This window comes from Anopheles maculipalpis, chromosome 2RL (assembly GCF_943734695.1).
Source record: "Anopheles maculipalpis chromosome 2RL, idAnoMacuDA_375_x, whole genome shotgun sequence".
NCBI classification, from domain to species: domain Eukaryota; kingdom Metazoa; phylum Arthropoda; class Insecta; order Diptera; family Culicidae; genus Anopheles; species Anopheles maculipalpis.
The window spans coordinates 5,162,276-5,187,500 of record NC_064871.1 but is presented as its reverse complement, the minus strand read 5'-3'; the positions used below and the strand labels follow the sequence as shown (position 1 = coordinate 5,187,500).

The following is a 25,225-nucleotide window of genomic DNA, read 5'->3' as shown; positions in this document are numbered from 1 at the left end:
GTCCTTCGAGTAATGCAGGTAATTGGTGGCGCGAATTTTATGCACGAATATCCCGTCTGGGTTTGGGTTTAGGTGAATGAAGCCATTTACCGGGTTGAACATCGTGACAACGGGTTGGGGTGATTTTCAAATGCTTTTGGCAGGGCTCATAGTCCGCTGGACCGAGTGACCTTAGATGTGTTCCTTAGTGGAAGCGGAAGAATTTGGCGATCATTTCCTTGGACTTGGAAATGAAAGTTAAAGATGAGGTAGTTAAATGGTATTAATTCATTTTTTATTCGATATCAAAATCAACGTAGATTCTACAATAAACAACGAAATAGATTATCTCATCCAATCATGCATTATGTTGAGTTGTATGCCATTAGAATAAACTTTAACTAAAAATCCTAGTTCTACCAGAGATTGATCAAGGTCTTTGGGGGTCTTAAGCAGAACACTGATCAAGGACTCTTTCTAATTCATCCATAAAAATTCTCTACCTCCGATAGAGCAGATCCTTAACACATTAGCAAATGTTTGAGGCCTTCTAAATGCTTTGCTAAGTTTACTTATACTATAAACCACGCCGAAGTCCTACATATGAAAGAAACGAAAGAATGGTAAACCCAGCATCAGGTATTTTGTCCCATTTTGTCAAAAACTAAACCAAAAATTGTGATCAATTCTTACACCCAAGTTCTCCAATCGTTTGCTGGTTGAATCTCTCCTCAAAGAAGCCCATCATTTAATACCCAAGGACTTTAAAACCATTCCTCCACCATGTCAACCAATGCCACCGAATGCTTTGTCCACAATTGCGTGACAAATAAAATAAACCACACGAGCAAATGGTACTCCTTCGTACGGTTTCACCAACTGTGCTGTTCCTTAAAAAAGGAACAAAAGTGGTTCCTTGGGATGGGAGACAAAAAAATAAATCACCGGTGGTGAAAACTTTGCCAAAATCTTGCCACTCAAATCTCTCTCCCTCGCCACGTTGCTAGCCCGGAAGTGCCAAACGACTATAGTCCTTCCCCCTGGGGACTCTTCAGCTGTCATTGAGCGGGTCTTATCGCGGTGTCGATAAGGGATAGCGTATAAAAAGCCGGGGGGGAAACGACACTATGCTTTCACACTCTCTCCTCCACCAGAACCTTCGATGGAATGTGACAATCACGGGGGCTGCAATTTTCCTGCTTCCCTTCTTCTGTTATACGATGGCCTTTGCTGGAGCGATTGAGAGATTTATCGCCGGCATGCGTCGCCTGGAGGGAGATTTCACGTTCGAACATTCGCAGGGCATACGTCGCATCATTCTGTCCAACCGCACAGGTTGGCTGACGGCATAGAGTCCTATGCCAGAAGTGTGATTTAAAATTCAAATCAACCATCAAATGTAAATCGACAAATTATTGCCACGTTTGGCGTGTGTGTTTGTGGTGGGTACGCGCATCATTCGCGAAAAAAGTGTCTTCAAGATGTCGATACTAGGTGTTTGCTGTTCATTCACCACTTCACACAACCAAAAAAAAAAATCACAGTTTTCGTTCAGGGAAAGCAAATTCCGACAATCTGATAGGATGGTCCTGCTGTACGACCAGAAGTCGATAACCTTGCACGCCCCAAAAAGGTCATCACGCCTCACCACTAGTTGTCCCACTAACTCCCATCCTAGATGTCGTAGATCCCTATGCCCAGTGTCCCCCTCGCATACATTCCGGGGACCATTCCAGCAAATGCCTTTTTTATGTTTCACATCAAGGATGAACTTCAGTAAACACACTCGACAGACTTGCCGTGACTTTTCGGCCGGAAATGATTTATGGTGTTCTTATTGCTCGCGACCAGCGGGCACCACGCCAAAGGAATCCATAAACAGTGAGGAATAGTTCCCGAAACAATCTTGTGTATGATACATTGAACAACAAACCAGTAAGCCTGGTTAGGTGGAAAAAAAGAGGACGAAAAAAGAACATTGTCCAAAATCATACGTCGCATAAAACACTCAACTATCAGAAATCTGCCCACTTCGAACGGTTGAGATCGTGTGTGTGTGTGTGAGGAGTTCCAGAACTTTTGAAGGACACATACATTTTCCGACATTTTTGCTCTCAGACTTAGCACGATGATGTATTGTTTTCTGGACCAGGAAAAAATAAATGCAAAAGAATAGATTTTAGTTTTAGAAACAAATTTTCGTCTATTTCAATCTATCTAGGTTTAGCGGGACTTACCAGCAGACATCCTACCGCACAATGATTGCATCACTCAGAGTGGTTTATGTAATTGTCCAAAACATGCCCGGTGTAGTATATCATGTCCAATAAATATTTATGAATTGTCTGCCCTCATCACGTGCCTCAGTCCACTCCACGCAACCAAAAAGGCAAACTCCCTGTGGAGATATTCCTACCTTAAGTGAACCACATGGAAAGGAACTTCCGCCATCCCGAATACCCATCGACCGCTTCCGAGAACGCGAGGGTGCATGTTTTGGTCTCCCCCATGGATAACGCTCTGCCTGGGAAAAAATACTCACATTTTCGTGTATATTGTTTTGATTTTTCCACTTTCCATTTCGTTTCCCTCGATTCCCTGGGATTTTATCGAATTCTAATCATCTTTCACTGGGTTTTCGGTATAAATAAAACTGTCAATCAAAGCAGCGCAATATCTACAGCTCGCAGTAGGCTGTTCTGTGGGAGTGTGTGACATCGTCCTGTACGTCACAAAACCAGTGTGCTGTGTCTCAGAAGAATCGGCATGAACTATCTGCTTCACCGTCAACGAAGCCCCGGTGCGGTCATACCGATCCCCGAGGAGCTTGAAGAATTGATGAGCGAAATAAGTCGCGAAGTACTGCGCCAGCAACCCCCGAACGTGATCCACTTTCTGGCGGACTATCTCGAGGAGAAGCTGGCACGCCGTGAGAACAGTCGCATAGCGGAAAAGATTGTCGACAATGTGCTGGACATTAGTTTGGACATTGTCGCCATGCTGGAAGCGATCGGCATTGATTCGGACCGTGCCGAGCAGGCAGTGAAACGTATCCGGGAGGAGTTTCATCGCCATTTCGAGACGAAACCGGACGATGAGCGTTTGCGTGAGACGTTCCGGGAGCGTGACGTACTCGAGCGATTGGTTAGCGAGTGCCACTTTAGCGAGCAGGAAGCACGGAAAGCGTCGCGCATTATTGAGCATGCGTACCGGACATTCTACTTCCGTAATGCTTATAAGGAGCCGCATCCTGCTGGCAAGGATAAGGACTGGCGTCAGGCCGCAAAACATACGCTGAGTCTTTACGCTCAGACAGGTCCAACGAAGGAAGAGATGGAAGCGGCTGCACGCCGTATTCAAGTGGCTTATCGTGCGTACTACACACGCAAACGGCAGGAGCTTGATCGGAATGCTAGAATCATTCAACGTGCTGTCCGAAACCGTCAAGCTCGTCGAGTGGAAGAAGCAGAACTTCTCGGAGTTCCATCGATAGTTCTTGCTCACAAAATTCTTGATGAATCTTTACTCAACTACACACCTTCGGAAGATATCGAAAATTTAATCGACGCTGCGATCGTATCCGATGATGAACGGGATCGTGTGCCTCGTGCGTCAAAAGACTTGACCACCGACGAAGCTGCCACCATGATCCAATCAGTGTTCCGTGGTCATCAAGCTCGTAAACAAACCGTACCGAAGGCGACAACCAAGTCACTTTGCAAAACACCCGACGAGGTCGAGGAAAAAGCTGCCGTACTGCTACAATCGACAGCTCGGGGACATCTGGCACGGAAACGCTTCCAGCAGGAGGAGGAAAAGCAGAAGCACCAAATGGCCACCCTGCTGCAGGTATGTACATCGGTCGTAGACATCACACTGACCCCGAACTAATAAAGCCATCTCCCAACTTTACAGTCCCACGCCCGTGGTTATCTGGCCCGCAAGAAGCAACTACCGCGGAACGATCCGTCAGACCCGAAACCGTGATCACCGTTTCGCTCTCCTCATCTGATGTCTCCAAAATTTCCCGGAAATCATTCCACGGTGTACTTTCTCACGCTCTTCACCACCGTGCCGTCGGGCATCGAGACACAGCGGGACCTTAGCTTCTGCGACACTTTCCAACTACCGTCCAAATTTAATTAATTAAACCATCCCCTCGGCATGCATCTGTGAGGGCCGCCACCGTGTGTATTCCACGGAACTGCGTTCGGGCGCGTCAGTACGTCAAAGTGCGCGCAAAGTAGCGCGAGATCGTTCCGATGTAGGCTACGCTCATCATATTCGGATTCCCATCTTGTTTTGTTACTTGCCGTTGCCTACGAGTCAGTTTCGACTACTGAGATGATACGGTTGCTATGGTTGGCACAAGAACATCTCCCCAGCGATGGTGACGGTTTACGACTTTCTGTGTGAGTTTATTTCCATTTTCATAAGTGTCCTCCTGTTCGGGTGTGTACCTGTCGTACACTGGTATATCTCTAGCGGGACCTCACGTTAAACACGCCACCGTATCGTAAAGTATCAGCGAGAAAAGAATATCGCTGTGCGTCAACATAAATAATTTAATTACCTTTCGTGTGAGAACCTTTCTGTGATGGCAGCCAGTTCCTCTTCCATCCATTTTCTTGTGATGGGGAACATACACATAAAACCGTGGCTGGTCAAAACGGTTTGCTGCGTGTACATTCCGCTTAAAACATCGTGATTCATCTCGTTTCATCCATCGTTTTTTTCTGTTTTCTGCGACGCTTTATGGACACACAGTGGCGAGAGCGAACGATAGCGCGTGTTAGATTCGCGCTAGATTCCCTGGCGACGGACCACCAACAACGTGTTCACCAAGGAGCAATATTAATGACCTCACAACTGGGGACGGACCCCCTTCGCTGGTGAGGTTAAGGTCTTGGTCTTGGCGGAACACTTGCCAGAGAGTAGCTCCCCAGCCGTTCCTTTCGGGGGTCAGTTCAACGCGGAAAGCTTCAGGTGTCAAGTAAGGTCTTAACCCGTTCTGTGTGGCCAGCCACTGCCATCAGCCGTGGGATGAGGGATGGGTCACCGGTGTTTTCGGTTGCTTATCCAACAAGGTTCCTAGTAAGCAAACAACAACAGCAAAAAAAAGAAAAAGCAAAGGTTGGTTCCATTGACTTCTTCTTGTTTAAGTAGCTCGGATGCAATCCCGGACGCCTTTTCGCGCCACAATATCCGGACTCTGTTGCTCCGAGATTTATGACGACTTCCGACTAATTACGGACACATGTAGCGCCCCGGCTGTGTGCGTGTTCTTGCGGTTGTAAACTAATTGAGATGAGATGCGTGAGAAAGTTCCCTGGGTCCCTGTGGAAAGGGAAGGCACAGCTGGCAGATAAGCTGGAATTATGGTTTTAAAACTTACCAGAACATTAAAAACAAAATTTACAACCATTGTTCTATGTCATTCCGTTTTGGTTTATGGAAACACTTGCTTTTTTGGGGGTTTCAATTTTATTCTACATGTGTAAAATGTTTGGTAACAAGCTTTAAGGTTGAATCTTTATTAATTGTAGATTTTGGTCCTTTTTTGTTGGCAGCAAAACGATCAATCCTTTTCCAGTTCCTCAAAATTGGATATTCGGTTTTGGCTCAATTTACTCAATCTCATCGTAATACCACCAGAAAACAAATGGCATAACATTTGTCGTTCTAACTCCTATGAAGACCTATTCCCATTTGGATGTAGAGTCTCACTTGTCCGAGATTCCCTAGTTGTTTCGCTCGCTGGTCGCAATGGTGTCCACGAAAGGATGACCGTTGAATTTCCCGTCCAGCATTAGCTAGATTAATTAAAATGTCCTCCTTTTGTACAGTGCCATTATTGGTCGCATGATGTAACCCACGGTAACATCTCTCTATGCCATTTTTCCGAATTCTCTGGGGTTGAAACGTTGGAATTCTACAATCCTTTGGAAATAGATACTGTTGCGGTAAGAGGTTGGAACAACCTCAAACCAACATCACCCGTCACACGTGCACCATTATCTGTAAAATTTAATAAAAGTTATCACTCACCAGACACACAAACACACACACACCAAGCCCCGCTATCGATCATTGTCAACCGGAATGTAATTATGCACGGTGGCCGGAACCTGCCGGGCGCCTGCCACTACTGGGTGAGATGGATGAGCCCAAACACAAGTGGTCACCCACCATGACACCCTGCTCCGGTGGCGTAATTGGGATAGTCTGCTACGTACGCGTCTGGTTGTGTGCCCGGTCACACATTGTGCATGTGGATTAGGTGTTGAAGCGAATCCAGGACTCCCCACCGGGCGATGGAAAAATCATCCCAAAATGGACGCGACTATCAACGCGCGTATGACAATATCCGGGTACACTACACAGCACGTGATAATTGTTATCTGCCCATTGGAACTCATAAATGTTTCATAATCACATTACGCTTAGCTGCGATGCCCTGCGAACAAGGGTCCCTCGTCCTTTCGTTGCGGTGATGGTGTCGTTGGTTTGTCTATTGTACGGAACAGCGATGTTCACCACCCCGGTCACGGTGGTGTGCATCAGTGCACTTGTATCGTATGAGCGGTGTGCTTGCGGTCGTCTAATGCATTTGTTCTCGTTTGTTGGATGAAATTGATTTTTGATTACACCCGAAGCCATTTCACACACCGGGAATGGTTGACGATTATGGGACCTGCAAACAGAGATACACTCATTTGTGAGGTTAAACGAAATGATTAAACTTTGTGGTTAGCATTGTCGTACAGAGCTGAATATTTCCATTGTCCATCAGAAGAATATGTGCGTAAGTATTTAAAGCTAGAACTTGCCCTGATTTTTTGTTATAACCGTGTCTTTTCATTTTAGGAATAAAATACAAAAGAAAGAAGATTCAACGACAAGAGCGACAAAATCACGTCACCCCCCGATCGAAACCGGTAATTGGACACTCCCGGAGCAATACAACACCGGAAAATGATTAACATATTAAGGAGTCGACAGGACTGTCGACCGTGCTCTCTCACCCACATACACACGGGTTCTTTCTGCCTTGCCTTGTGTCCCAAGCGTTCCTGCACTTAAGCGGTTAAGACATATTTCCTACTGTCTGCCCAAGGAAGGAAGCGACCCAATGGAATGTCCGTAAGAAGGGAGCAAAGATTATCGAACTAACTGTGTAGATAAAATGTGACGTGTCTCCGTGGGCGAAACCTCGCCAGTTAGGGATAAACTCCCTGCCAAAGCGTAAATCACACACACACACGTACGTACGCTCACTAATCGTTGCTTCCTTTTTGGCTTTCTCCAAACCCTCGGAGAAGCTTCGGTGAGCAGGCCAAGTTCACACGGTATCATATATGCATACGTGCACCAAAGTTGGAAGCCTATCCGCGCCCACTAGGTCCCGATGGTAACATCTGGAGCAGGCTAGCAATGCCAGGCTAGCAGGAAGAAGGTCGTAGGGTCGTCGACCAATCGGCGGTGGCCGGGAAGGATGTTCAAGTGCTTAATGCTAACTTCCTGAATGCGATGGGAAAATAATGCCCTCAGCAAGACGAACGTTTAGAAATTGCACTCAAGTGGGCGATAATTCAGATTTGGATGGATAAGACTTCTTCGTACTGCTCAGAATGCGTTCCCAGGTTTCGTGATTGAATATCGAGGGATGTATCAGGCTCTTTCGACACTGTGGTTGGCTTTGCCGCGTACACATGTGTGACATTTTACCCATATCAGTGGACTTCAAACTAAACTTCTTAAAAATATTCCCAAATTCGCATAACTTTGGTCCTCCAACACACGTGGTCCTCCAACTACTCCAGCAACACAACAGCTTCCAAAAATCGTTCCCTTTTTCATCATCTGCATGCTAATTTATAGCTAAGTGACTACTCACGCCGTGCACACCTGTGCCCCTATGGTTTGGCTGTAAAGAGCAAGGACACATTACTCGCCAGCCAAAAAAAAAAAAAGAAAAGAAGGAAAATGCTCTCGCATCATAATTACAAGCGCGTTGGCAGAGTGTTTCAGACTACGGTAAAATAATTGATGCCGAAACCCGCAACTGTGTCGCGTGTTGATATGAGCGTTTTTAGGACCGTCCTCCGTGCTTCGTGCTCTAAATGAGGCAGCAAATTTGGGGTAACTTTGTCGGAGGGTTTGTGGTGGTGCGTGCTAATAAATTAGCTAGTTGCTGTTATTTATGCACGACGAAAAATTAACTCTGGGTGTACGCAGCGGCTTTAAAACAGCCAACTAGTCAACAAAACAACATAGCGGTAAGCCAAAATTTGGATGAAAGATTCGTAAGGACGCCAAATTTACTCTCCCTCTAGTTGCTGTTGTAATATCTCTGGCCTCAGAAGGAAGGTACGCCGCAACCATTACAGAAGCTACATCGAACGCATCTACTGATTAAGTAATTACTCTCTGTCTCTCTTTCGCTTGGTAGAGCAGCACAACCAAAGCCTTCACAAATACACATCTCTCGAATGGGCGTTAAATATGCGGTGAACTAAGCATTAATTCCTCCAACATGCGTCCAGATCCGCTCCCCTTGTACGACGGGCAGGATCATGGGCGCGATTAAAACAAAGACGCGACTTTTGCCAGTAGCGCCTAACGGGAAAGGTACTTAAATAAAAATAATGAAGCGCACCAGCTGAAGATACAGGTACCGACCGACCACAGCATCATGTTGGGACATGATATTTAATTCCTATTCGCCTTCCATTTCCCTCACTGTTCTTTTTTTTTTTGCAACGATTATACACTTACTAAGTGCTGCAGAGGAGGGAATTGCCGAGGAATTGCCGACAAAAGGTCCTCGTTAATCTTTGGCTGGTTTTGTTGCTATACTTTGCACTCACTCTCCCCGAGCCCCTGGAGTATGATGCTTCCGTGCTCGAGGTGACGGACGATCCTTTCGCTTATCATAAATATTGCAACACCTCCACCAAACACACCGAGCGAGAGAGACCACAGAGAGACAGAGAGTCTTCATTTTCAGGCACAAATCATATTCTGATGCTTGTGCAAAACAGAAGGAAAAAAAGTGACGAAAAAAAGGATGAACAGAACGCAGGGCACTCCCTTAATGCGCGCTCAGTGTTATTAAGTACTTAACATAATGACCACCACCAAGGAGAAGTATTGTTGGAGTGTTTCTATCACTAAATGATGCACTTTTTCCTCGTTCGTCTAACGGCCCTCACCGAGCCCAGCTCACGAAAGGAAAAAGATACGACTATAAAGTCATACCTCGAAAAAGGAACAAGGACACCAGATTCTAGTGCAGGATTGCCGTTAAATGATTATTATGATTTACTGGGCACCGATGTGTGCATACAGCGAGTTGCAAATCGCCACACTTGCTTGGCTGGTGGCTGACGGCTACCCTGCTAAGGGTAATTATTTTAATGGTCAATTTGTCACTCGATGCTTTCGGGAGTAGAGAGGGTCACTCGCAGTACACGCCAGAGCACACCACATTCCATGCCTAATAACGGTCCACACGCATTAGACCGGGCACCGGAACCCGCACTAGATTAATTACTCACGGGCAAGATCAAGTGGGGGCCTTCCCTAATCTAATAAGCAAGCCTTTTCGTGGGTGATCGCTTGCTTGCCCTCCGCAAACACACACACACCCGAAGTTCCGTCTACACTTGCTTTTGGGGTCAGAAGAGATAGCTTTTGTTTGGAAGCATAATCCACCTTCCAAGCTCTTGGGGCCGCCTGAACTGCTGCTGCTGCTGCTGCTGTGGAAGGCACACGTTGGAGCACAAAACGAAGATAAACGATCGATATAAATCGCGCCCATCGACGACGTGTGATGGAGCCGGGGTTTTTCCCACTCGAGACCGCATGTCCAAAAACTCCAAATTTCACGATCTTGAAGTCTCCCTGTCGATGAGGGCACGATCGCCTTTTGTGTGAAGATTTGTTCGGTTGTTTGGGGGGTACCATGAAAAGAAAGAGAAAGGATTACCAGTTGATCCGTGATAAATTACCACACAGCAAGTACTGGTGATACACTTCACTTAGATTATAGAATTAGATTAGATAATAACAAATTTGTTTTGAACTGAAAGGCTGTAAAGTGGATAAAACAAACAAGCTTTAAATCAATGTCTCTCTCTCTGGCGCGATCAACCTTTGCCCTTTCAAAAAAGTTTTATTTTATTGTCGAGCACACAGGTTCACAGCATTATGCAACAGTCTACTCGGGCCTCCCATTCGATTGCGATCAATAAGCCCGATCGCACCTTGCTTCTTTGCCCCACGGACCCACATCGAATCGGCGTGTAAATCCAATTAATGGACTCTATTTCTAATTGAAATGTTTATAAATCTCCTTTCGCGCCGTGACTCCGAGCCCGATGGTCACACCTTGCACGCCACGGATCGTACCATCATTATCGCCGTGCCAGCGCTCTTATTGGGTCAGGCGGATCGAACCCCTTCCCGGGCTGGACACGCTCGAGAGAAAGGAATCTAACGCATCGAACGGGTGACGGTGGTGGTGGTAGGAAAGGCCAGTTAAGGGAAGGTGCGGGAAAACGAGCAACCGATATTGGAAGACGTCAATCATTACTCATCCAGCGCGCATCCAGAGATGCTCTGTCTGCTCTATGCTCAATCACAGGGCACCGCCGCCACGGCCAACAATCAACGGCGGACCACTCGAACGCAGCGCGAAAGCAAACGAAGTGTTTTCATAAATTCATTACCGTGTATCATTTATCATTTTCTCGAATTTTAAAACGATTCGTACACACACACACACACACGCTTCACCTTCTTCGCGGGTGCGTGCACCCTTCGGGCTTGATGTGGCCACGGATGATTTGTACGCACCCGTGGCGAACCGTTAACAACGTCAACTTTGGACGAGCGAGAGAAGCAACACGGTCGGTAGGGAATGGGAGAGATGATGGCTCGTTTTCCAGAGAACTCAGTTCCTTTTTTTTCGGAGGCCTTAGCCAGTTGGCATCATCTCACAATATCCTGGCTGGCTGGCTAGCTTGGCTCTGAGGCTTGCGAGGGATCGTTAAAGCGACGCCTTTCGTGTTGTTTTGTCCCGGCTGAGTCTGAAGCTGAGGGTTTCGGTGTAATGGCCGACGGCCAAAGGTGCGAGAATGATAATTTCATCACACGCTGCAACGCTGCAGGACGTGGACGCATGACCCACCGGTCGCTTTAGGGTGTCCAGTTCACTGAGAGGCCAACCGGGAAGAGCACAGCAACGTTCAAGTGGTAGCAGAGGAAGCAAATGTTCTGTCACCGAAATTGATTGACAAAATCATTTGCAACATGATGATACAAGAAGATAAAAAAATGTATTATCAAGAAGAATGATCGTATGGAAATTCAATAATAATTGCAATATAAATACAGACGACAATCGTACGACAAAGCAATGTTGGAGATGAACGTTTGTTTCTGAGTAGAGGGTTTGAGGGTTAAGTTGTCTGGTGTCAGGTTAATGACGTGAGGTCCTGATCTCTATCCTTCCTCGTTGTTGGTTTAAACGATGATCTGCATGTAGCCATTGGTCATGTCAAAATAACTCTTTTTTCTAACTCGTGGAGCTCGTTTTCATAGCAACTCGTCTAGCAACTATCCACAAGCTCGAAAGCATACTTCTTAAGGACATCTTCTTCCCAAAGTCGCTAGAGACATTCTGGGATTAAATGTTAACACTTTTTTGCTTCTATTAACTGTACTTCTGTTTTGATGTTGTCTATTGGTCCAAGAAGATAGGAGACATTGCGGACAAATTGTCATCAGTTTAACCTTTCTGCATTCCGAGGGATGTTTAGTCTATATCACAAGAAGATTTGACAATAATCATGGTATCAAGTCCACTCCAAAGCCTCAATACTTCCAATTTCCTTAGATAAAGAGAAGATCAATCCTGTCGGAGGCCTTTAGAACCTCATGCAGTTGTGTTTTGGATCTTCTTCGTTTCCAAATATCACTTCAAGATTGATAATTTCTCACCCAATAAAAAGACACCGTTTTACTGCTACTTCTCAAACCCACCTTTTGCCAGACAATCAATTTATGAAGCGAAATGTGATGCCCACCACCATCTAGAGCGAATGGAAAAACATACCATAATTTGCTCCGGTTTGTTGTCGGTTTTGGAACAATGCGCACCGTGTAAAACAGCACGCCATCTCCAACTCCAACTTCTACAACGATCAATCAGAGTGGAAGTGCATCCTGTCGAAAAATTCGCTTAACCGGCGGAACTCACCGAGTACAGTGGAATTGCATCCATAGAGAAAGGTGGACCAAGATACCGGTGGCTTCACAAAACAGAACAAGCAACAAAAAGTGCACAGTTAGCAGCTTCCACAAATTAGTTTGCACCTTCGAGCGACTTGTCATGAGGAGACCTCCCTTCGTTGGCACCTCGATTTTCGCACAAACGGTCCAACGCATGGAGACGGGTTGGGGTAGCCCACAGCCACGGGAAGCGAACCAAACCATCAAAATCTGTTAATTTATTGAATAAAATTTATTATATTTTGATCATTAGTTACCACTGGGCGCATCGGGAATGAGAGAACGGGGTGCTCATCAATCTTTCTCCACTATTGGTTGATTGCTGAGCGCTGAGGCACGTTCGGGGCTGGCCCTTTACTTGTGATGTGGTGGGACTTTGGGGCAGAATTATCGTTGGGCACTTTTCTACTGAAGGTGCTCTTCTCTCCCGTTTGCTGGCTTCTTGTTGGTGTTGGTGATGTTCGTGGATCATCATCATTCACATACAACTTGCCGGTGGACAGGAATCTCCTCCTGCTCCGTGCCGTGTACTTGTACTCGTCAACAATCTCCGCGTGTGTGTGTCTATCCCGATTGGGACCAGGAATCGGGAGGTTATAATCAGTACCGGGCGTGATCATCGTGTGGCACACAGGAAGAAACTTACCCACCGAAAGGTGCGAACGCTTTCGCACGCACCGTTTTGCATCGCCTCAACCCCAGTCAAGTGTTGATCCCGCGTACACGTACACGCGGGAAGCCAAACGGTGATCATGTCAAGGGCAAGCCCATTTATCAGCCCACAAAATCATTAAAACTTACCGTAAGCCGTACTCTCTGCCCGGCTGGCAGAGTACCTCCGTGCCGTTCCCTTTTTCGCTCGTTCTATTACATTTTAGCGCTTGGTATGTGCAACGCGGCAGCAGCAGCATGCCATTGTTTTAGGATTGTTAACGAGGCGAAGGAGCGAGGAAGGCAAGCGGTGGCATCGTTGCATCGGGGACGATCACTCGCAGCAAGTGTTAAGAGCTTTTACTTATACATATGGCCCCGCGGGGTTAAAGGTGGTAAGCCCTGGCAGCGATCTTGGTTCGTGTGCAATAATGAATAGGCACAAAGCTGACAAAATATTTATTTCATAGAATTATGGAACTGTGGGGGAAGAGAGAAGATGCAGGCTCATGAATCATATTGCTCCCGATGTTGCAAAGAAGAGGTATGGCCAACCTGTACGCGCTATCATCTCTACTACGTGCTGAGAGACGTTGCAAGATCAACGTCAGAAAGGGGAGGAAGAGATCAGCGTAAGGTTAAGGAAATAATTGTTAATCGGACACTGTTGTTTGAATTGCAATCGGAATTGGCGATCGATAAAATATGGTAAGAAAGTTCTTCGCCCATGGTATGGCTCAAACCATCTTTAAAGACCTTATGAACCATTGTCGACCTCCTAATATTTCTGATAGAAATTTGCTGCTTATCTCAGTCATCACATTTTATCAAAAAATTCAGATTTTTAGGAATCTTCTTTCTAATGGTGTATTAGGAGACATGAATAAATGGCCCTATTTTTCTAGTCATTGCATCTAGCGACTCAATTGGCATTTATCTTTGGAGCTTTTTTAGTAATAGTTGATACTGAGAATACTTCAAAGAAGCTTTTGCTTCTTCTTCCCTGCTAGACTTGCTGATAATACGTAATTGGATAGTCAAGTCCTCTCCAGGGGAGAATGGTCCGGATGGGATTTGACCCTCGATCGTGTCGTGTGGAGGCCGACGCCGTTGTTGGATTACCTCCTGGCCATTTCTTTCAAGTTACATTTGGTCCTAAAATTTCTCCAAAGAGTCTCTGTTCCGAATAATCGCTAAGAGAAGATAGGAGTTCTACTACCTTGACTCGATAGTATCTCCGTCAATCCACATTCTAATACACAATCTAGGAACTTTGATAACTACACCGAACCTGATTGCTTTAGTAGTAGAAGATCCAAGTTCAGGAAACTTATCAAATCACGGGGCCTGGATAATGGAATAGGAGAATCACATGCGGACAACAAAAGAATATCACTGATTCTTCTAATTTCACATCACTTCAAAACTGGCCATCAGAGAATTGTGTGCTTTTCCCACGCAATCAAGTCAAAAAGGACATCTGTCCCTAACGATTTCCTCAACTGCACCGGATATGGTCCCAAACTGTCATTCCCCCTTTCGGTCAAGCTAATCAGAGATCCCTTTTCGGAATGAAAGTAAAAAAAGTGCATCAAGAAAAGTGCAACTGTGCATCAGAAAAACCTCAAAGTGTAATTATCTCGCTGACCACTGGAAGCCCCCACTGCTAGGGGGAGGTGGACAAATTCCCACACACTGATTCCATTGCTTCTCCCCCTATTGTTTCAAATCAAATCCTCACTTAAACTCACTCAAACGATCATGATTTTCGGGTACTTACTGCTTCTGAGGGTGTCCTGGCCGGAACTAGCGGCTCCCCCATAATCAAATAACACTATCAACCTGGATGTCCTGGAACGGAAAAAGAGTGACTACCAACAACCACATCAGTAATTACACCTTTAAACACAGATTTCACGTCAATCGGCTAGCGGACCGTGAACGTAAATTACAACAAAACATGACAGTCAGGACAACCGACGTTGAAATGTTTCCGATTTGTGTGTGTGTCCAAACATCCTTTACCTTTCTCCCACCTGCAGATGCATGGTGTTCAGGATATGCGTTTCATTTTTATTTTGTGCGGGGGGGAAAGTGCTGCTCAGTCACCAGAACGGAGCAACAGAAAAAAGTACTCGAACGCAATGGTAGTTGCCGTTGCTGAACACCCATGACTGGACTGTGTCAGCGAAGCGTAAATTCTGCGTTGGTTGAAGGTAAAGGTTCCCCTTTTTTTTTTTTTTTTGGTAGTTTTCTAGGACCCTCGTCGACTTTTTTAACCGAGGTTTGTTTTTCAACTTCGTACACAATTTGCTTCGATTAATTCCCAATCGGTCGATCGGTGGTCGCAACTATCAATCTCAACCACCCATTCGCCGGAATCGTGTGAATTTTATAATTACGATTGGTCCGCTTTTTTAAATGATTTTTTTTTTTGCTTTGTCCCTTTCTCTCGTCGTCCCTTATGCTGATGATGAATGTGTTCGGTTCCATAAATTTTGGTTGGCACCACCACCGACCGGGATGCCACAGCATTGAAGTGATAATTTACTGTTCAACCTTTAACTTTTTTCGGACACATCGGACGCCATTGCAATTTAACATACATAAATCCTGCCTCCGTCCGCATCCTTTTGTTGGGAGGGGATTTTGATTCTGTGCAATTATCGAGAGGGTTTTTGAGCGTTTATTGATGGAATTTTTACTGGCTACTGGCCGCGGATCACAATTGCGTGGACATTTATGACGATTTGATGGACGATTTTAAAATGGGATTCAATTCTGTTTAACACTCTTTGTCTACCCTTCCCTTTTGTCAATTCGAGAAGAATTCTTTATGAGATGAGCGACATTTAAACATGTTTTGCATTTTTTTTTTATCGCTTGTAGTAAAACAAATGAAGTATTTCGTCTGTTTGAAATAGACCAGAGTCCTTCTGCTTGGACCTAGAAAACCTGGTTGGCTTGTCCAACTCGCGCGCGCAACTCAAACAACGGCGTCCAAGAGGTTATTCATCGAATATATCAATGAAAACCCAATCTGGCCCTCCAATGGTTCCTGATGACGGGAACAAACTGGACGTAATGACCGAATCTGAACACTCGCGCGGTTCCTTGTCACGTCCTCAAATCTGCTTTGTTTCAAAGAGATGCGTTTTTTCCTGGATCGACTAGGACTAGGACTCCTACCAGTGGATTCGCGTATCCGCTGACCAGCTTTACTATGTTCACACGGGATGAGAATTTAACTGCTAATCAAGTTAGTTATAAGACGTATCAAGATTCCTGACCACTAATCGCTGTACTGTTTGATACATTTTCTATGGCTCTGGTCATCTTGATTCGACCCTTGGCGACTCATTTGCACTTCGGATTATTTTACGGCCACACGCATGAGACAGGATTATCTCAAACCTTAATGGATTTATAAACCACTGCACAAATGTTCAAAAAATGTTCTTTCCACTCCACAACCTGTCACCTTCTCTCATGCAAAGGTTGCAAGTAAAGCTAAATACCGTTGATAAACGCTCAATTAGAAGTCACCACAGGATCATTAGCATATTGTACCCTCGCATCACCATGCCCTCGCCATTCTGCACACAGCATTGCGCGACAAGTTGTGCCACACTAAATCGAATTCTAACAAATGGGGCACTTTACGCGGATTCTGTTACTTGCGGGGAACGGTTTACTAACCGAATTTCCACACCGTTGCGTTGTAACATTGCTTGCTTGGCGATTATGCCATGTTCCATTCATTCACAATTCGCAAAACCATTCCAAACTGTGGGATCTACATCAAGTACTTGGGAGGGTAAAAGAAAAAAGATAAAGCGATCCGATAGCACGGGCGCTCATTGTAAATCTTTGCCAGTGGCGCATCTTCACAACACCATGCTAAAACCGGTGACAATTTACAATAGAAAGAACACACAAAATGAGTTTCTTTATCCCTTCTGGTGGTGTATAATACCTACTACAGCTTCGTGCAGACGTCATGGCGGGTAAGATGTTCTGCTACTCCTTCCAGGGAGGGAATTGAAACACAATAGAACGTCGACTGCTTGCAAATTTCCTTAAGAAGATTGAGCTGCTACACTTCGGATGCTTGTCGCTAGGTAAATAATAAAAACAAAATCACCAACCACCCAACGAGCAGCGAATAATCAACATTGCCACGCTGGTAAAATGGTGTCGAAGGGAAGCAAATCACAGAGCACAAGTTTGTAATCTACCATTTACAATCGGCGTTGGATTTATGGTTGGCAAAAGAGTGGGATTGGTAAAATAAACTCGGATTTATTTAGTGTAGGCGTTCGAGTTCCTCTTTTCTTGTGCTCTGCTGGGGAGAAAGGTGCTTCGGTTGGATGCTTTCTCTTGGAGATACTTTGGAGCTACGAGAGAAAAATGCCTTGACTATTGACTAACGCTGCGGCGTGTTGAAGATGAATGTAAACATATGCATCGATTAGAAGTTATTATGGGAAGTTTTGATAGTTGAAAGGGACCAAATTGGGGTGGGATTTTTCTTCAAATTTAAGTTACAAGAACAAGCTAAAGTAGATGAACGTCTGTTACAATTTTGTTTAAGAAATTGGTGATATATTTTCTTCAATTTAATTTTGAGGATGTGTGTTTTTTATTCTTCTTATGTATTCAACCATTCCCTTGGTCACTCGCTCACAGTTCGTCTCCCTTCGCCTTCTTAGACTGTGATTCAGTGGCACTTCCCGTATCGGTTCTTCGTCCCCGAAATTCTGCATAACGACTCTCGAGAAATTCGAAAAGTGCACTCATGCAACTGTACGATGTCATTTCATGCTTGATGTGACCTGTGAAGCACAAAATAAGACGGCCAATTATAAATCGTGCCTAATAAACACCTAATCTAGTTAGCCCTGTTGCCATGTAGCCGTTTTTGTCAAGTGGTGCATTCGACATCTCACAGCAGGCAGACAGCAGGCCCACTTACCAGCCGAGTGTCGTGGAATATCGTGCTTTGTGATGGTCAGCGGGGTGTCGAGTGGATCCTTTGCCGTCACCCAGTTGCGTCCGATCTGTGGAATCGATTTTGGAAAGGAAAAAAACCGGAGTGTGAAAGTGGTCTTTTAGTGGATTGCGTTGCGTTGCCGCCTTCTACCTTCTTCAACACCTCCGGTACGAGCGAACTCGCGTGAACACTGTCGGTGAACCCTACGGCAAATACTTTGTCCCGGAAAAATTCCGGATATCGTTGCGCCAGCTCTACCGTCACCACACCACCGTAGCTGTGCGCTACGATCGCCACCGATTCTGGGTTGCTTGCCCGGATGTACTTCTCCAACACCGTCACGGCATGTTCGGTTGGATTGCGACTACCACGGATCGGTTTCCGTGCTCCTCCCTTGACCGTGCGATAGTTATCGTTCGTGTTTAGCAGCAACACATCGTACCCTAGCTCCCGGCCCTTGTTAATGTACGGTATCTGCGTGCCGGAATCGAGACAATCGTTGATGATTAAGCTACGGGCCCATTGGCCAGCCCGGACAACACCGCTTCCATGTATCAGCACGAGCAGTTTCTTCGGTTTGTCCAGTTTTTCCTTGGTGCTGAAGATGAACGTAGCCTCCTCGGGTGGTACATCGTCTGGAACGTACAGTTTCTTCATGCCTTCCTGCTCCACTAGCCGCTGGTACACGTACTCCGTGATAACATCGCCCAACGCTTCATAGTGCGCCTGGTTCTCCGAGAGCGATGTGTACACCTGATAGTCGAAGACACGATCGGTAAGCTTTCCCGTTTCCTTATCTATTTGACGCAATTTTCCATCTAAAAGAACCAAACCGAAAGCGCATTAAATTTCACCTCAGCAACAGCCGGATGCTTACTCACTCACCTTCATTAAATCCGTATCCGAATCCTTCCAAGGTGGTCGGATAGGTACGTTCTTCCGAGGCCGCCATCCGAACGGTAGTTAACCCTGCAAGCGTTGTCCAAGGGAGCAATCCACTCGTATGACCACAACCACCACCGAAAGCCGCTAGTTTGGCGTGCTGCTGGAACAGACGAAGCAGAACCCTCATAAGCTAATACCGATCGGCCGGGCCCGGCTTTTCTGCTACGTTTGTTGTGTACGCTTGTGTCCACAAAGAGCTGAGAAAATCCGACTCAAAATTCACCACCAAACACTAACATTGGCCAACTGAAATGCACCGAGAGCGAGCGGGATTATGTAAAGCGCAGGATACATTGATTGAATAACCACCGCGGTGTGCGCCAACACGGTACTTTGTTTATGTCCTCGAACTTGCGTGCACTTCAATTGTTCCGCTTTGCAGCTGCATTTGTTTTGAAATTCCGGTTTCGTTCAGCTTTTCTTTTGACAAACGGTCTTCGTTAAAATTTGCGGGATCCGGGCTTTTGACGTTTCGTTCAAATTGAAGCGTTTCTAACGTTATTTTAAATGTTCCGTTGGCGAAACGGAAAGGGCTACAGGTGTAATTTTGTTCGTGCCAATATCCTTACAAAAACTAGTGGTTTTCTTCTTTCAATCACTAAATTGTTTCAAATGGTTGTAGAGTGTGGAGTTCCGCATCCCTATTCTCAGGAGTTCAGATTAACTTTTTCCCGTTAATAAGGACTTTAGACTATGGATCGCCTCGACCGGCAGCAGGGGTCACGAAAAAAAACCTATTGAAAGTCGCCGTTCCCCTAGTCAAGGCTTCTCGATCCCTTCAATGCGCATCATGGTGCTCTACAGTGGGGACGTTTAAAACTCTTCAATTTCGCAGCTTAGCTTTTCAACTATCACAGCTCCTTGTTATCTCGAGAAATCTTGGCAGACGAGGCTCTTTGGACGATCTATTCACTCCTAGCCAAAGGCGCCGTGTACGAAGTTTCTTGGATGATAAAGCCACAGATGGCTGCTAATTCCACCCACTGAAAAACTAAATTATCTAGAACATCTTACAAAATTTCTAATCGAATCATTGCTCATAGTAAGGATTGACTAACTGCTTCCTCTTCTTGGCTTAACGATCTTCTAAAGTCAATCCGGCCATCGAATGGCTTATTAGACTTTCTGATTCCACGTAGTTGAATAGTCAGTCCTCACTCCGGTGGGATAGTTCGGTTGGTATTTGAACTTCGGTCCCGCTTCATGAAGACCGATCTTCTTCGGGGTGATGTCGCTCCTATCTGCTTAAGTGGCATCAATAAATAATAAGCTATTATACGGCCTCTTTGATAAAGCAAGTCATTACGCCAAGAAAATTTCAATAAAGATACCAAATAAATGTTTCAAACTATCGACGTCGAATTTCCCTTTATTGTTTAGAAGATTTATCAGGTCCTGAAGAGGAGTGGGGGTGGGAGAGATGGAGGAGTCAATCCAAAACAATTTCAAGGATAATTTATCAAGGATACTAATACTACAACAGTACTACTTCTACTACTAATACTAACTTCATGCAAATGTGTACCAAATCCCCGGGAAGGTGCATGTTTTACATCAATGTTTCGCTTTATTTAATCTATAAACATTTTTTTTAGAAATACTATTACATATTTTACGCAATTTCTAAGTGTGTATATTCTTTTGTAGCCGTGTGTTTCTTTCTCTTTCCCCCATTTTCTCCCATTCCCTACAGACCACACACCCGCGTGTGTGTGGAACTACCTCAGTATCCTTTTTTTTCCCACCCTAGGATCATTCCATCCAGGATTTTGATTATGCGACAACACACGACGGAGAGATATACAGAGAGACGGAGGAAGGGAGTGATTGAGAGAAAGAGAGAAGACTTCGCAAAATCCTTCTCAGTTGATGATCGATTAAAATGAGTTCACTTTTTCGCTAACTCGACGCCTATCCACGACTTCCATCCCCTTTTTCCAGAACAGTTTGTGATGTGTGTGACCAACTTCTGGCTCAAACCTTTTCTGTAAGAGCATGCTCCCAACAGCGCTTAAGAGGGCCGCACGTTTAAAAAAAATCTAAGTAAAATTTTTAAAAACACAGAGCATACAACTTTTGAACATTATCACGAAGAAACGAAAAAAAAACGCCCCTTTCCATTTTCATTCTCCGCAACTGACCTTCCGGAATGTGCGAGAGAATCGAAGTGATACGCTGATCTCTTATCTATAACGATATTTTTACAATATTGCATCCCGGGCTTTCGCCAAATCTATCCGTTTAGCATAGCAAACGGACAGTGCCAGGGTCGTAATGGAGCAAAACTTCGGTGTCCAGTGTGTTATAGGCGTCAAACGGGTCGAGTTTTTAGAAGCAAAAACAAACGAAAGACACCCTTTTACATGGGACAGCAATGATAACGGCGACAGGCGTACAAGTGTGCTAAGAGCTACTCCCGCATTTCTCCTCTCTCCGCTCCCTTCTCCTCCTGCTCCTCAATCTTCTCCCTGACCCTTGGCCCTAACCCTCAACACAAAAGTACTGAACGCAGTAGTAGGTCAAAAACTGTACACAATTACCTTCCCGCCAGCAGCAGCAGCAGCGCACCAGCAGCGAACGGTGTCAATCGGAATCGCTTAGCGTTTTCCTTCGCTTCGAGGCTTTCTGCTTGGACCAGTCTTCGTCGCTCGAATCGTCACTAAAGTGGGCCGCCGATTCGGCCGCCGCCTTCTTACTATTATTGGCATGCGCTGCTGCTGCAGCGGCGGCGGCCGCCTTTTCCGCCGCCGTTTCCTTCTTGTTCGAGGGTGCCTTCCGACCCCGGCTACTCGTACCCCGCCGTCCCACCGTGGTGGACGTTTCGTCTTCGGCCGCCAGTGCAAACAGATCGCTAAACTGTTTCCGCTGACTTTCGGCACTGTGGGCGAACGCTTGCTGTAGGGCGCGCTGCATATCGTTCTGCACAAACAGCCCCGTCCCGGTACCGTTCCCGTGTCGGCAGCTGCGCCGGAAGTGTTCCAAATGGTTGAGCAGCTGTTCCGAGGTGGGGGCCGTATTTTGTTGCGCACTTTTCGACGGCCGTTTGCGTTTGTTGGGCGAGTTGGAGGGATACTTGGACGTGAGGAGGGCGGCAATCAGCTCGGACAGCTTTTCCTCATACTCCTGGCACCAGTAGCGCAGGACCGACGTTACGAACGGATCGCCCCGGTGCTTCGTTTCCGTTTCGCGGCTCAGCAGCAACCGGACCAGCTCGGTCGTTGGTTTTTCCGCGCGCAACAGCAACAGGATGGCGGTCAGTGCTTCCGCGTGTGCGCCCGACTCTAGCTCGGGAATGATCTCCTGGAACGTTTCGAGCGGGATGTCGTGCGCCTGGACCAGCTGCCAGATGCACACCTGCTCGAACGTTTCGTACTCGAGACTTTTGCGCAGTATGTCCACGATGCCGTCCTCGTCGAACAGGATCAGTTTGCCCTGCGTGATGCTGTAGATTATGTCGCCCAGATTGCTCGCATCGATGCAACCGACCAGCAGCCGCAGTACGGTCGTGTTGTTGAGCATCGTTTGCTTAAACTCCCGATACATGTCCGGCAGAATCCACAGAAACATCTGCGTGTTGTGCTTTTCGAGCAGATTGAGATCCTTCTCGATGCACTCGTCCACCGAGTCGACCGTATCGAGCGCATCGCACATCACGCCGTACACGGACGATTTGAATGTGGCGCTCGAGCCGGCACTTTCCTTCCGTCGGCTCTGCAGCTTCCCGTGCACCTTGAGGAAGTACAGCAACATATAGCCGGCCACGTTGACGCGCGTAACGATCGCCACGAGCAGAGCCATGATGCGCTTTTTGCACGATTCCTCCTGCTGGTAAAGAATGCGGTACGCGGCAAACAGTGGATAGTTGATGCTGTCCGACAAATTGTCGTCCGTTTTCGACGCGGGGAAGTAGCTCTTGTCCGGCAGTGTCTGCTTGATCACCGATATCACACTCTCCGTGAGGTAGTTTTCCTGCTCCTGGTTGAGGGCTGCCTTCCCGCAGCTGCCCAAACACTGTAGCAGCGGTTCGAACGTTTTGACGCTCTTCTCGCGCAGAAACTCTTCCAGATGGCCGTTCAGTGTTTCGGGCAGGGCAACCTTTGCGATGGCCGGTTTCTCCAGTAGCCGTACCTTGGCGAGCGGTAGATCGTCGTCATCCGATACGTCCTCCGTTTTGGTGGCTGTCGTTGCGGACGTTTTTGATGGGTCCTCTTCGTCATCGCTAAATTTGGGTTCGTCCGCCGTGCTGACGCTGCTCTCTGTTCGTGGCGGTGCTTCAGGTTTGGCAAAAATTGCACCGGTTGTCGGTGCACCACTCGGAACACTTGTTGCTGGCCCACTGGTGGCGGGACCACTGGGTCCTCCACCTGCAGCTGCACCCGGTGGACCAGTGGGAGGTGTACCGCGCGTAACAGGCATGGGTCCTCTTAAGGCGAGCCAACCGGGCCCTATTCCTACTCCCCCTCCACCACCACCACCGCCACCTCCACCTCCTCCGCTATCATGTGCTTTCCTTGAGGGATCCATTCGATTTAACTGTGTGGTGGTGGTCACTGTGGCATTGATATCGATCTGGCTCGGATGAACCGTCGTAGGATGCATCATCCCCAGTGGAGGATGCATCAGATGAGGTGGGCCATGTTCTACCGGCATCTCACCACCCACCATCGGATAGTGCATCTGCATCATCTGTGCCTCCATGCCGGGCTGTGGTGGATGTTGCTGCATGTACATCATGCTGTTCGGCGGCACACAAAACTCGCGAAAGTTTTCCCGCAGCATTGCCTTCAGCTCGCGGTCCAGCTTGGGCGATTCAAATAACGGCACCAGATTCGGGATGACCTTCATCTCCAGTATCTTTCGCAGTGAGTTGTAGATACCGGTCCTGATGCGATCTTCCCATTTCGGGTAAAAGTTTTTCATAATGCGACACAGAAAGTCCAACAGTGTGCAGCTGACGAGCGGATGGTTCTTGATCGAGTGGTACATCACCAGTATGCCCGGTTCCACGTTCATGATGTTATCTTTGGCCGGATCGAAAAACAGCCAGTCGTAGAAGAGGGCCAGCTTCGCGTTCGCCAACGTTACCGCATTCGTGCACGACGTCAGCAACCAACCAATAATCGCCCAGCGTGGTATGATGTCGGAGCAGAGCATATCGTTCGTTGGATGAATCGCACTAATGATGAACCGGATCAGATCGCATCGCAAGCTTTGCGATTCCGGTGTATTAAAGTACCGCTCCTGAAACCAATCCTGGTAGCGCTTTTGATTGCCGAACTTGACGTTGCTCGTGAGAAAGTGAATCTTGCGCTCGATGTCTGGCGTGATGCGGCCTCGCAAAAAGCGTCGGCTTGTGCGCGTCTGCAGCAACTGCCACACACCGTTAAAGCTGGGACAGAGCGATTTTGGGTTGTACAGCATGTCCTTCCACAGCTGATCGAATTCCGGTATTCGACCGACGTTCTGCAGCAACCTCACAAACTCTCGCCCGAGCGGTATAATGTCCATGAACCGGTCCCGTATCAGCGAGATTACAAACTTCACCTCTCTGCTCCGCAGATGCACAAACTGTGGCCCACAATGGTCCTCGATCAGTCGCACGAACGTGTACGCCACCGTCCCGACCAGAAACTGGTCCTTCTCCAACCACACCCGATGCTCGGTAAAAATCTCCAGCAGTCCCTCGATCAGGGCAATGTTTTTTGGACTAATGTCACCACCGCTTGCCTGCCGCAGTATGTTCCAGGCGAGATTGTCCACGTTTAGCACCTGGTTTTTGATTAACTCGCGCAATAACCACAGCAGCTGCTTCCGTGCCACATCCGTCAGCTTGTGGTACTTTTCAGCGACCAGCATCGCCAGATTGGCCGTCACAAATCCGAGCCCATCGCGAGTCAGCAGCGTCAGATCGCGGTACGTCTTCGGTGCACCGTTCGGATCGGTCAGTATGATGTAGACGAGGGCGAGCGAAATCTCCTCGTGCTGCTTCTCCTTGCTGACCAGCGAGGACATCAGATCGTGAAAGTCCTTATCGCTGAGGCCCGCGGTCGTCTCCTCGAACGAGCGGTACGCCCGCATATACTTTTCCTCGTTCTCATCGCGCGCGTCGATCGTCTGCACGAACAGCTTGCTGCCCTCGAAGGCGGCCTTCCCGCTCGGGTCCATTTGGTGTTGGTGGTGGTCTGCCGTTCGATCCGCCGCGCGTCCACTGTGTACGGGTCAATCGCGCCCTTAGCGGAGCTGAAGCCTCCCTGCTTCTGCTGGCGTTGTGTACATTCACACACAGACTGCTCGTGATATGGTGAAGGTGTGTGTGGCGCGCGACCAAAAGCAGCACTGCAAACAAGCATGCACGCACGC

General features: G+C 47.0%; 5 protein-coding genes across 5 annotated transcripts in view; 3 read left to right on the top strand and 2 right to left on the bottom strand.

The window, feature by feature from the left end:
- LOC126559214 (UPF0687 protein C20orf27 homolog) overlaps positions 1-25,225 on the top strand; it is a 462,937-nt gene that overhangs the window by 334,559 nt on the left and 103,153 nt on the right. The gene's annotated exons all lie outside the window — the stretch shown is intronic.
- The window catches only part of LOC126558950 (dihydropteridine reductase), a 374,118-nt gene that overhangs the window by 326,532 nt on the left and 22,361 nt on the right, over positions 1-25,225 (top strand). The gene's annotated exons all lie outside the window — the stretch shown is intronic.
- On the top strand, positions 2,738-3,966 carry LOC126558325 (uncharacterized). Its single transcript, XM_050214320.1, has 2 exons — positions 2,738-3,828; positions 3,895-3,966. The coding sequence occupies exons 1-2, from the start codon at positions 2,746-2,748 to the stop codon at positions 3,964-3,966; spliced, it is 1,155 nt and encodes a 384-aa protein (XP_050070277.1). The 5' UTR covers positions 2,738-2,745.
- On the bottom strand, positions 17,611-19,212 carry LOC126558342 (FAM172 family protein homolog CG10038). Its single transcript, XM_050214343.1, has 5 exons — positions 19,103-19,212; positions 18,806-18,965; positions 18,071-18,738; positions 17,903-17,987; positions 17,611-17,762 (listed from the first exon to the last, which is right to left on the bottom strand). Exons 1-5 carry the CDS (start codon positions 19,157-19,159, stop codon positions 17,611-17,613), a joined length of 1,122 nt encoding a protein of 373 aa, XP_050070300.1. The 5' UTR covers positions 19,160-19,212.
- On the bottom strand, positions 21,395-25,185 carry LOC126556809 (integrator complex subunit 3 homolog). Its single transcript, XM_050212327.1, has one exon. The coding sequence runs from the start codon at positions 25,028-25,030 to the stop codon at positions 21,449-21,451; it is 3,582 nt and encodes a 1,193-aa protein (XP_050068284.1). The 5' UTR covers positions 25,031-25,185; the 3' UTR covers positions 21,395-21,448.

What these genes read in the sequence shown, in the direction of transcription:
- LOC126558325 (XM_050214320.1), top strand. Translation starts at nt 2,746, where the DNA reads ATGAACTATCTGCTTCACCGTCAACGAAGCCCCGGTGCGGTCATACCG. An exon ending in AAATGGCCACCCTGCTGCAG is followed by an intron (nt 3,829 to 3,894) that starts GTATGTACATCG and finishes CCAACTTTACAG; the next exon opens with TCCCACGCCCGTGGTTATCT.
- LOC126558342 (XM_050214343.1), bottom strand. Translation starts at nt 19,159, where the DNA reads ATGTATCCTGCGCTTTACATAATCCCGCTCGCTCTCGGTGCATTTCAG. An exon ending in GTGCATTTCAGTTGGCCAAT is followed by an intron (nt 18,966 to 19,102) that starts GTTAGTGTTTGG and finishes CGTCTGTTCCAG; the next exon opens with CAGCACGCCAAACTAGCGGC. An exon ending in CGGATACGGATTTAATGAAG is followed by an intron (nt 18,739 to 18,805) that starts GTGAGTGAGTAA and finishes TGGTTCTTTTAG; the next exon opens with ATGGAAAATTGCGTCAAATA.
- LOC126556809 (XM_050212327.1), bottom strand. Translation starts at nt 25,030, where the DNA reads ATGGACCCGAGCGGGAAGGCCGCCTTCGAGGGCAGCAAGCTGTTCGTG.